Below are 12,393 nucleotides of genomic sequence, written 5' to 3' on the forward strand. Positions count from 1 at the left end.
CTCCCTTTATGCCCCTCCTCCAGACCTCAGTTAGGGAAACTGTGCCCGGAAGAGCTGACATTACTAGGAAAGGATTTGGAATCCAGGGTAAGACTCATACCAGCCACACCAATCACACTGTACAACTTGTGATAACTATACCCAGTTAACAGTATGAACAACAACTGAGCCTCAGTCAACAGATGGCTCATAACAATAAACCTTTAGTTAAGCAATAACTATATACATGTATTGCAGAGAGTCCGCACTTTGGGACGGGCTCCCAGCATCCACTACGGACTACGAGAAATAGAATTACCGGTGAGTAAATTCTTATTTTCTCTGACGTCCTAGTGGATGCTGGGGACTCCGTCAGGACCATGGGGATTATACCAAAGCTCCCAAACGGGCGGGAGAGTGCGGATGACTCTGCAGCACCGAATGAGCAAACTCCAGTTCCTCCTCAGCCAGGGTATCAAACTTGTAGAATTTTGCAAAAGTGTTTGAACCCGACCAAGTAGCAGCTTGGCAAAGTTGTAAAGCCGAGACCCCTCGGGCAGCCGCCCAAGAAGAGCCCACCTTCCTCGTGGAATGGGCTTTTACTGATTTAGGATGCGGCAGTCCAGCCGCAGAATAGTCTGCTTTGAAGCAGGAGCACCCAGCTTGTTGGGTGCATGCAGGATAAATAGCGAGTCAGTTTTTCTGACTCTAGCCGTCCTGGAAACGTAGATTTTCAGGGCCCGGACTACGTCCAGCAACTTGGATTCCTCCAAGTCCCGAGTAGCCGCAGGCACCACAATAGGTTGGTTCAAATGAAACGCTGACACCACCTTTGGGAGAAATTGTGGACGAGTCCTCAATTCTGCCCTGTCCATATGGAAAATCAGATATGGGCTTTTACATGACAAAGCCGCCAATTCTGACACACGCCTAGCTGAGGCCAAGGCCAACAGCATGACTACCTTCCACGTGAGATACTTCAACTCCACGGTCTTAAGTGGCTCAAACCAATGTGATTTCAGGAAATCCAACACAACGTTGAGATCCCAAGGTGCCACTGGAGGCACAAAAGGGGGCTGAATATGCAGCACTCCCTTAACAAACGTCTGAACTTCAGGCAGTGAAGCCAGTTCTTTTTGAAAGAAAATAGACAGGGCCGAAATCTGGACTTTAATGGATCCCAATTTTAGGCCCATAGTCACTCCTGACTGTAGGAAGTGCAGAAATCGACCCAGCTGGAATTCATCTGTTGGGGCCTTCCTGGCCTCACACCAAGCAACATATTTTCGCCATATGCGGTGATAATGTTTTGCTGTCACATCCTTCCTAGCTTTTATCAGCGTAGGAATCACTTCATCTGGAATGCCCTTTTCCGTTAGGATCCGGCGTTCAACCGCCATGCCGTCAAACGCAGCTGCGGTAAGTCTTGGAACAGACAGGCCCCCTGCTGCAGCAGGTCCTGTCGGAGCAGCAGAGGCCATGGGTCCTCTGAGATCATTTCTTGTAGTTCTGGGTACCAAGTTCTTCTTGGCCAATCCGGAACGATGAGTATAGTTCTTACTCCTCTCTTTCTTATTATCCTCAGTACCTTGGGTATGAGAGGAAGAGGAGGGAACACATAAACCGACTGGTATACCCACGGTGTCACCAGGGCGTCCACAGCTATCGCCTGAGGGTCCCTTGACCTGGCGCAATATCTTTTTAGCTTTTTGTTGAGGCGGGACGCCATCATGTCTACCTGTGGCCGTTCCCAACGATTTACAATCAGCGTGAAGACTTCTGGATGAAGTCCCCACTCTCCCGGGTGGAGGTCGTGCCTGCTGAGGAAGTCTGCTTCCCAGTTGTCCACTCCCGGAATGAACACTGCTGACAGTGCTAGCACGTGATTCTCCGCCCATCGAAGAATCCTTGTGGCTTCTGCCATTGCCATCCTGCTTCTTGTGCCGCCCTGGCGGTTTACATGGGCGACCGCCGTGATGTTGTCTGACTGAATCAGCACCGGTTGGTTTTGAAGCAGGGGTTCTGCTTGACTCCGGGCGTTGTAAATGGCCCTTAGTTCCAGAATATTTATGTGAAGGGAAGTCTCCTGACTTGACCACTGTCCTTGGAAGTTCCTTCCCTGAGTGACTGCCCCCCAACCTCGGAGGCTTGCATCCGTGGTCACCAGGACCCAGTCCTGTATGCCGCATCTGCGGCCCTCGAGAAGATGAGCACTCTGCAGCCACCACAGCAGAGACACCCTGGCCCTCGGGGACAGGGTGATCAGCCGATGCATCTGAAGATGCGATCCGGACCACTTGTCTAACAGATCCCACTGAAAGATCCTTGCATGGAACCTGCCGAAGGGAATTGCTTCGTAAGAAGCTACCATCTTTCCCAGGACTCGCGTGCAGTGATGCACCGACACCTGTTTTGGTTTCAGGAGGTCCCTGACCAGAGATGACAATTCCTGGGCCTTCTCCACCGGGAGAAACACCTTCTTCTGTTCTGTGTCCAGAATCATGCCCAAGAACAGCAGACGCGTCGCAGGAATCATCTGCGACTTTGGGATATTCAGAATCCAGCCGTGCTGTTGCAGCACTTCCCGAGATAGTGCTACGTTGACTAACAACTGCTCCTTGGACCTCGCCTTTATAAGGAGATCGTCCAAGTACGGGATAATTATAACTCCCTTCTTCCGAAGGAGTATCATCATTTCGGCCATTACCTTGGTAAATACCCTCGGTGCCGTGGACAGACCAAACGGCAACGTCTGGAATTGGTAATGACAGTCCTGTACCACAAACCTGAGGTACTCCTGGTGAGGTGGGTAAATGTGGACATGCAGATAAGCGTCCTTGATGTCCAGCGACACCATAAAATCCCCCTCTTCCAGGCTTGCAATAACCGCCCTGAGCGATTCCATTTTGAACTTGAACTTCCTTACATAAGTGTTCAAGGATATTAAATTTAGAATGGGTCTCACCGAACAGTCTGGTTTCGGTACCACAAACATTGTGGAATAGTAACCCCGTCCCTGTTGAAGGAGGGGAACCTTGTTTATCACCTGCTGAAGGTACAGCTTGTGAATAGCCGCCAGTACTACCTCCCTTTCCCTGGGAGCCGCTGGCAAGGCTGATTTGAGGTAACGGCGAGGGGGAGTCGCCTCGAACTCCAGCTTGTATCCCTGAGATACCACTTGTAGAACCCAGAGATCCACCTGTGAGCGAACCCACTGGTCGCTGAAGTTCTGGAGACGCGCCCACACCGCACCTGGCTCCACCTGTGGAGCCCCAGCGTCATGCGGTGGACTTAGTGGAAGCAGGGGAGGATTTTTGTTCCTGGGAACTGGCTGTCTGGTGCAGCTTTTTTTCCTCTACCCCTGCCTCTGGGCAGAAAGGATGCGCCTCTGACCCGCTTGCCTTTCTGAGGCCGAAAGGACTGTACTTGATAATACGGTGCTTTCTTAGGCTGTGAGGGAACCTGAGGTAAAAAAGTCGACTTCCCAGCTGTTGCTGTGGATACGAGGTCCGAGAGACCGTCCCCAAACAATTCCTCACCCTTATAAGGTAAAACCTCCATGTGCCTTTTAGAATCAGCATCACCTGTCCACTGCCGAGTCCATAATACTCTCCTGGCAGAAATGGACATTGCATTAATTCTAGATGCCAGCCGGCAAATGTCCCTCTGTGCATCCCTCATATACAAGATGACGTCCTTTATATGCTCTATGGTTAGCAAAATAGCATCCCTGTCGAGGGTATCAATGTTGTCTGACAGGGTATCAGACCATGCTGCTACAGCACTACACATCCATGCTGAAGCAATAGCAGGTCTCAGTATAGTACCTGAGTGTGTATATACAGACTTCAGGATAGCCTCCTGCTTTCTATCTGCAGGCTCCTTTAGGGCGGCCGTATCCTGAGACGGCAGTGCCACCCTTTTAGATAATCGTGTGAGCGCCTTGTCCACCCTAGGGGATGTCTCCCAGCGTAACCTATCCGTTGGCGGGAAAGGGTACGCCATCAGTAACCTCTTAGAAATCACTAGTTTCTTATCAGGGGAACACCACGCTTCTTCACACAATTCATTTAATTCATCAGATGGGGGAAAAGTCACTGGCTGCTTTTTCTCCCCAAACATAATACCCTTTTTAGTGGTAACCGGGTTAATGTCAAAAATGTGCAACACATTTTTCATTGCCGTAATCATGCATCGGATGGCCCTTGTGGACTGTACATTTGTCTCATCCTCGTCGACACTGGAGTCAGACTCCGTGTCGACATCTGTGTCTGCCATCTGAGCTAGCGGGCGTTTTTAAACCCCTGATGGCCTCTGAGACGCCTGGGCAGGCGCAGGCTGAGATGCCGGCTGTCCCAAGGCTGTTACGTCATCGAACCTTTTATGTAAAGAGTTGACACTGTCGGTTAATACCTTCCACATATCCATCCACTCCGGTGTCGGCCCCGTAGGGGGCGACATCACACTTATCGGCTCCTGCTCCGCCTCCACGTAGCCCTCCTCATCAAACATGTCGACACAGCCGTACCGACACACCGCACACACACAGGGAAAGCTCTGACTGAGGACAGGACCCCACAAAGTCCTTTGGGGAGACAGAGAGAGAGTATGCCAGCACACACCACAGCGCTATATAACACAGGGATTTTCACTATACTGAGTGATTTTTCCCAATAGCTGCTTATTAACACAAACTGCGCCTAAATTTATGTGCCCCCCCTCTTTTTTACCCTTGTTGTACTGGATACTGCAGGGGAGAGCCTGGGGAGCGTCCTTCCAGCGGAGCTGTGAAGAGAAAATGGCGCTGGCTGTGCTGAGGAAGATAGCCATCTTCCGTCTTCTGGCTCTGCAAAGGGGACGGCGGCGCGGCTCCGGGAACGGACGATCGAGGTCGGGCCCTGTGTTCGATCCCTCTGGAGCTAATGGTGTCCAGTAGCCTTAGAAGCAGAAGCTAGCTGCAAGCAGGTAGGTTTGCTTCTCTCCCCTCAGTCCCTCGTAGCAGTGAGTCTGTTGCCAGCAGATCTCACTGAAAATAAAAAACCTAACAAATACTTTCTATTCTAGTGAGCTCAGGAGAGCCCACTAGGAGCACCCAGCTCTGGCCGGGCACAGATTCTAACTGAGGTCTGGAGGAGGGGCATAGAGGGAGGAGCCAGTGCACACCAGATATAGTACCTAATCTTTCTTTTAAGAGTGCCCAGTCTCCTGCGGAGCCCGTCTATTCCCCATGGACCTTACGGAGTACCCAGCATCTACTAGGACGTCAGAGAAAATACATTTGTTTTTTCTAAGGTTGTAGAGGCCACGCCTCCTGTGATTAGGCCACGCCTCCTGTGATTAGGCCATGGCCCCTGAAACGTACCTGGGCCCAGCCAGGCTCTCTACTGCCCTGGCTATTGGAACAATGGGCCTAATTCAGGCCTGGTCGCTGCAGTGGCAGCATACGCATTACGTAGGCTGAAGGCCAGTGCAGTGTGCACACGCACAGAAGCCGCAGTGCGCATACACTTGTGCGATCGCCTCTGCCTGACTGACAAGCAGAGGCAGTCACGGGACAGTTGGGGGCGCAGTCCAGACAATGGAGATGTGTCCGGCCGTTGCTGCAGCCAAAAACATGTCGGGTAGCCGTCTTGCCTTCGCAGCTAGGCTGTGTAGGTAGAGAGCTACTAGTCAGGAGCAAAAGCATCGCTTTCGCATGTCTGCGGGGGGGGTGGGGGACGACAGGACCTATCATGCGGCACGACAGGACCCATCATGCGGCACGCGTCCCCTCGCATGTAGATTAGATATCTGCACACCCACTTATGAAACCCCTCTTAATATCACAAATGAATTATTATCAGAGAAGGGGGTGCTGTCATCCACAGTATATGTACAGCTAATGAGTCTGGGAAAAAAGAAAGGTTAGAGGTTATATTTTAATGTGATACAATGATTTTTCTCCTTGTGCATCAACAACACAGATTCTCTCTTTTTTCCCAAACTAGTTAGTCCCTCCGCATGTCAAAGATTTTGATCGTAGATGTGCATTTTTTTGCACATCTATGATCAGGTCTGTATTAGAGGGGTGATTTAGACTTGATCGCTGCTGTGCTTTTTCGTACAGCAGGTGATCAGGTACTAACTGCGTATGCGTATGCACCTCAATGCGCACACGCGTCGGACAGTAACAACGGGCATCACCGGTCAGCGTCGGGATGGCGCAAAAAATCGTATCGCACGGGCATGTGCATGGTGATTGAAAGGAAGCCATTTGTGGGTGGTAACTGACCGTTTATTGGGAGTGTACGGAAAAACGCATGCGTGCTCAAGCGTTTTCAGGGAGGGTGTCTGAAGTCAGCTCCGGCCCCTATCAGCCTATTTTGATCGCACTGTAGGAGTAAGTCCTGGGCTGCGCAGAGACTGCACACTGTGGATTTTAGCAGCTCAGCATACACACCTGCAATCCCCCTGGGGGGGGGGGTCGGCGACTATCTGAATGCAGGACAGTAAAGTTAGCAGCCCAGCGATCAGGTTTGAATCACCCCCTAGGTCCAATGTTTTTTTTGACAGATGAGTCCAAAATAGAAAATAAAAATAAGAATTTACTCACCGGTAATTCTATTTCTCGTAGTCCGTAGTGGATGCTGGGAACTCCGTAAGGACCAGTAAGTAACTCCGTAAGGACGTAGTGCTGTTATTTGGTTTTGTTTATTTAGTGTTTTTGGATTGACTATCCAAGGTGATACAGTTGCTTGGATAAATCAGCTCTAATCAAGCGCAGGGTATACTCACTCTCAGAGTGAGGCATTTTTTCTGTATATTGGGGTAATTCCAAGTTGAACGCAGCAGGAAATTTTTTAGCAGTTGGGCAAAACCATGTGCACTGCAGGGGGGGCAGATGTAACATGTGCAGAGAGAGTTAGATTTGGGTGTGGTGTGTTCAATCTGCAATCTAATTTGCAGTGTAAATATAAAGCAGCCAGTATTTACCCTGCACAGAAACAAAATAACCCACCCAAATCTAACTCTTTCTGCACGTTATATCTGCCTCCCCTGCAGTGCACATGGTTTTGCTTAACTGCTAACAAAATTCCTGCTGCGATCAACTTAGAATTACCCCCATTGAGTCCAAAATAGGCTTAAATGAGGAGTGTTACAGTGCACCGGAAAGTATTCACAGCACTTAACTTTTTCCACATTTTGTTATGTCACAGCTTTATTCATTTTTCCTCAAAATTCTACACACAATACCCCATAATGACAACATGAAAAAGTTTTTTTTTAGATTTTTGCAAATTTATTTAAAATAAAAAACTAAGAAATCACATGTACATAAGTATTCACACCCTTTGCTCAATACTTTGTTGATGCATCTTTGGCAGCAATTACAGCCTCAAGTCTTTTTGAATATGATGCCACAAGCTTGGCACACCTATCTTTGGCCAGTTTCGCCCATTCCTCTTTGCCTCTGTGCAGCACCTCTCAAGCTCCATCAGGTTGGATGGGAAGCGTTGGTGCACAGCCATTTTCAGATCTCTCCAGAGATGTTCAATCGGATTCAAGTCTAGACTCTGGCTGGGCCACTCAAGGACATTCACAGAGTTGTCCTGAAGCCACTCCTTTGGTATCTTGGATGTGTGCTTAGGGTTGTTGTCCTGCTGAAAGATGAACAGTCGCCCCGTCTGAGGTCAAGAGCACTCTGGAGTAAGTTTTCATCCAGGATGTCTTTGTACATTGCTGCATTCATCTTTCCCTCTATCCTAACTAGTCTCCCAGTTCCTGCCGCTGAAAAACATCCCCACAGCATGATGCTGCCACCACCATGTTTCACTGTAGGGATGGTATTGGCCTGGTGATGAGCAGTACCTGGTTTCCAACAAACATGACGCCTGGCATTCACGCCAAAGAGTTCAATCTTTGTCTCATCAGACCAGAGAATTTTGTTTCTCATGGTCTGAGAGTCCTTCAGGTGCATTTTGGCAAACTCCAGTCGGGCTGCCATGTGCTTTTTACTAAAGAGTGGCTTCCGTCTGGTCAATCTACCATACAGGCCTGATTGGTGGATTGCTGCAGAGATGGTTGTCCTTCTGGAAGGTTCTTCTCTATCCACAAACGAATGCTGTAGCTCTGACAGATTGACCATCGGGGTCTTGGTCACCTCCCTGACTAGGGCCCTTCTCCCCCGATCGCTCAGTTTAGACGGCCGGCCAGCTTTAGGAAGAGTTCTGGTGGTTCCGAACGTCTTCCATTTATGGATTATGGAGGCCTCTGTGCTCATTAGGACCTTCAAAGCAGCAGATTTTTTCTGTACCCTTCCCTAGATTTGTGCCTCGAGACAATCCTGTCTCGGAGGTCTACAGACAATTCATTTGACTTCATAATTTGGTTGTGCTCAGACATGCACTGTCAAGTGTGGGACCTTATATAGATAGGTGTGTGCCTTTCCAAATCATGTCCAATCAATTGAATTTACCACAGGTGGACTCCAATTAAGCTATAGGAACATCTCAAGGATGATCAGTTGAAATATGATGCACCTGAGCTCAATTTTGAGCTTCATGGCAAAGGCTGTGAATACTTATGTACATGTGATTTCTTAAGTTTTTTATTTTTAATAAATTTGCAAAAATCTCAAAAAAAACTTTTTTCACGTTGTCATTATGGGGTATTGTGCGTAGAATTTTGAGGAAAAAAATGAATTTATTCCATTTTGGAATAAGGCTGTAACATAACAAAATGTGGAAAAAGTGAAGCGGATGCATTGTATGTTTGGAGAAAGGAGAACACTGCATTCCAACATGGGTCATGCAACAAGACAACGACCCAAAGTACACAAGCCATTTGACCAAAGTATGGTTAAAGAAGAATAGATGTGAAGTTTTGGAATGGCCAAGTCAAAGTCCTGGCCTTAATTTAATCAAAATGTTGTGGAAGGACCTGAAGCGAGCAAGCAGTTCATGGGAGGAAAGCCACCAACATAACAGAGTTGAACTTGTTTTGTACGGAGGAATGGAGTAAAATGTTCAAGACTAATCAACTATCAGAAACGTTTACAAGGGGGTCATAGCAGATGCTGAAAGCAGAGGTTCACATACTTTTGCTACTCACAGATATGTGATATTGGATCATTTTCCTCAATAAAAAAATGAGCATGTCTAATTTTTTTGTCTCATTTGTTTGATTTGGATCTCTTTATCTACTTTTAGGTAGTTCTAGGCCAAATTTCAGCAGAAATATAGAAAATTCTGAAGGGTTCACAAACTTTCATGCACCACTGTATATGATAGATAGATAGATAGATAGATAGATAGATAGATAGATAGATAGATTTTGCTACTTTTCACTGAATATTTAGTTGCTATTCACGACTACAGTACAAATGCGACTTCATACATCTAGCCTCAATATGCCACGCAGCATGAGATGCCTGGCACAAATGAGCCGCCAGGTCCCGTGCAACTCTGCTAACGATGGGCATCTTTTTTTGCTGAAAATGCATCTTATTCGCAACTCGACATGACTAGGACGCACAAGGGGAGTGTGCTGATTAATTTGATATATGACACTTATACACTTGTATATTTGTGTGCGGCTGAGTCTGTATACAAGGCCTGATTCCTTTTCTGATCGCTATGGTGGGGAAACTGTACATGCGTAGGAACCGTTTCTGCAGTCGCGGCGCACATATGTGAATGCCTCTGCCTGATTGAAAGGTACAGGCATTCGTGGGGTGAGTTACTTCTTCTTCCAAGTTACTCCTCTTTAGTGGAGATGGATGATGGATGGGCTGAGTTACTTCAGAACTACTTGGGAAAGGCAGGTATGGGATTATAATCTGTAAAATACAGGTTTGGGGTGGATAACTGGCTTAATGTCAAATATGGTTAAAGAGGAACAAAATGGTAACTGCAATGTCTTCTAACTACTGTTAGAAAACAATTCAGCTGCGGCAAAGCCCTTGCTGCTATAAGGACTGCAATGTCTTCTAACTACTGTTAGAAAACAATTCAGCTGCAGCAAAGTCCTTGCTGCTATAAGTCTATAACTTGCCCTCACATACTGTACTATTCTTAATCATTTGCTTTAATTAATAATCTGCAGTTTTACCATACGCATATCATCATATTAGGGTGACAAGTGCACCTAATGCAATAAGAGTATTTCTGGGAGTAGGCTACAGTCGCGATCTCTGGAACATGCCTGAGTGTGTAAGTTATGTGAGTGTGAAGTTTATCACAATTGGTAAAGTGCACCCAGAGATGCGCCTACTCAGATAAGAGCAACTAGATGGTGCAAAGTGACTTCTACAATAAGTACGTGAGAAGAGTGACCTGGGACCTCAGAGATGGAGATTTCAAAGGGAAAAAAGGCTATATAACTTACAGTAAAATGTGCCCCATCCACCGCTTTCATTTTAATACAATACAAACCACTTATATTGGAAGTAAACTGTAGAAATATCTTCAGCATGACTTGCAGACTAAAAGTCTACCTGAATCAGTGCTCCTGCATCCTCGCTCAGCTTGTCATCATGTTTAAACTCCACAGTCACGGCTTTGTCTGAGTCTATAGCTGCCATTTCTATGTCTGTAGTGTTGTTCATGTAGAGAGCGCCAAAGAAATCTGTGGCCCTAAAGCCTTTTCATGAGAAAAAAAAAGCAAATTTAGTTTATACCCATTAAAGCAGTTGCACAGATCTTTACAATGTCTGCTGGTTAAGCACACACGACATACAGAAGAAGCAGCAGACCCATTCCAGCCCAGCTTATTATATACCTGCCATCCTAGCTTTTTCTGACAGCTATCTTCTGCCTTGCTATAGCCTAGCATTGCAGTAACAGCCGGGATACACAGCCAAAGAGTACGTGGTGGTAGTGTGACTAACAACGCTGTGTAACTCCTTTTAGCACATTTATTTTCCTCATTGGTTGAAATAGAACACACATGCATAGATATTAAAATAATAATAATTATTCTCTGCAGTAAATCAAGTTTTAATATGTAATATCAGGCCTTTTTTTCAGCACTGATGTCATCAAACGGTATATTTAGTAAATAACTTGTTTTCGCTACGCCAACTATCGGAGTCTTTGGGGTATATTCAATTGAAGTTGGAACTGCCGTCTTGTCGGAAAGACGGCAGTTTTCGACTTTTTCAGGGCGGAAGGGGTTCCGACCTATTCAATCCCCGGCTTTTTTATCCAACAAGTCGGAGAATTCGACTTGTCGGAAAGCACGTGGATCGGCGGAATAGCTGCCGATCCGCGTGCTTCTGACGGAAACGGGGTCAAATACGACAGGTTTTGGCCCTGTTTCCGACCATCTCAATCCGACTTAAAAAAAAAGCCGGATGGAGATGAGGGTGCTGAGAACAGTGGGGAGACCGGGGAGAGCAGCGGCTACAGCAGCGTAGCCGGAGGATGGAGCACCACCGCCACTCACGGCAGCGCACTCCCGACTCCAGCAAGCGAGGTCCCGCTTACTGTAACCAGATGCTGCTGTGAAGTCTGGCTTGTTACAGGAGTTCACACGTTAATACATGCAGTGCAGCGTAGCCGAAGGATGGTGCACCGCGGCGCTCACGGCAGTGTCCACTCGGCTCCAGCAAGCGAGGTCCCGCTTGCTGGAGCCGGGTGTACACTGCTGTGAGGTCTGGCGGCGGTGCCCCATCCTCCGGCTAAGCTGCTATAGCCGCTGCTCCCCCCCTCTCAGCACCTTCATCTCAATCCGACTTTTTTTGAAGTCGGATTGAGATGGTCATTGAATAGGTCCTGTCGGATCCATTCCGACAAATTCATGTCGGAATGGATCCGACTTCAATTGCTTATACCCCTTTGTTGGATTTAAAATGGCAATAGCTATAACTGCAAAACAAGCCTGATTTTGTATTAATGGTCATTGCTGTTTAAATTAGGTGGCTTTCAAAACACGATGTTTAATATTTGTACCGCCAAGTCTCTAATCCACCATTATTTTCCACCTCAGCAACTGTAATATCCACCTCTATGGCCTCCCTCAAACTTGCCTTTGCTATCATATCAGGACTAGACTATCTAAGGAATATTTCCAGCACATTGTTGTACCCATGCCAAGAATAATTCAGGCTGTTCTGGGGCACAGGAGTGGGGCCCTTCCGAGTACTAGCAATGTGTACCTAATAATGTGGCCAGTAACTGTACAAGTGGAACACTGTAATTTGTTACTGCATATTTCTCCCAGATTCACCTTATATAAGCCGTGTGCTGTGTGTGGGACAATTACTCATTAGGCCAAAGCAGCTTTTTCCCATACCAAGCCAACTGTTATACCCCTTTCACATCGCACTAAAAACCCGGTATCGACACGGCATATTGCCGTGTCGAAACGGGTCAGTGTGCGATGTGAAAGGTCCTTTGCAGAATTAGCGGGTCGCCTGACCCGGTAATTCAACCC

General features: G+C 47.3%; 1 protein-coding gene across 3 annotated transcripts in view; it reads right to left on the reverse strand.

Annotated features, from left to right (window-relative positions):
• The window catches only part of SEC24D (SEC24 homolog D, COPII coat complex component), a 451,689-nt gene that overhangs the window by 110,065 nt on the left and 329,231 nt on the right, over nt 1-12,393 (reverse strand). For all 3 annotated transcript variants that reach the window (XM_063920228.1, XM_063920226.1, XM_063920227.1), the window contains exon 17: nt 10,454-10,599. In XM_063920228.1, coding sequence (XP_063776298.1) covers nt 10,454-10,599 — 146 coding nt within the window. The remainder of the gene's footprint in view (nt 1-10,453; nt 10,600-12,393) is intronic.

This window comes from Pseudophryne corroboree, chromosome 1, assembly GCF_028390025.1.
Source record: "Pseudophryne corroboree isolate aPseCor3 chromosome 1, aPseCor3.hap2, whole genome shotgun sequence".
NCBI classification, from domain to species: Eukaryota; Metazoa; Chordata; class Amphibia; order Anura; family Myobatrachidae; genus Pseudophryne; species Pseudophryne corroboree.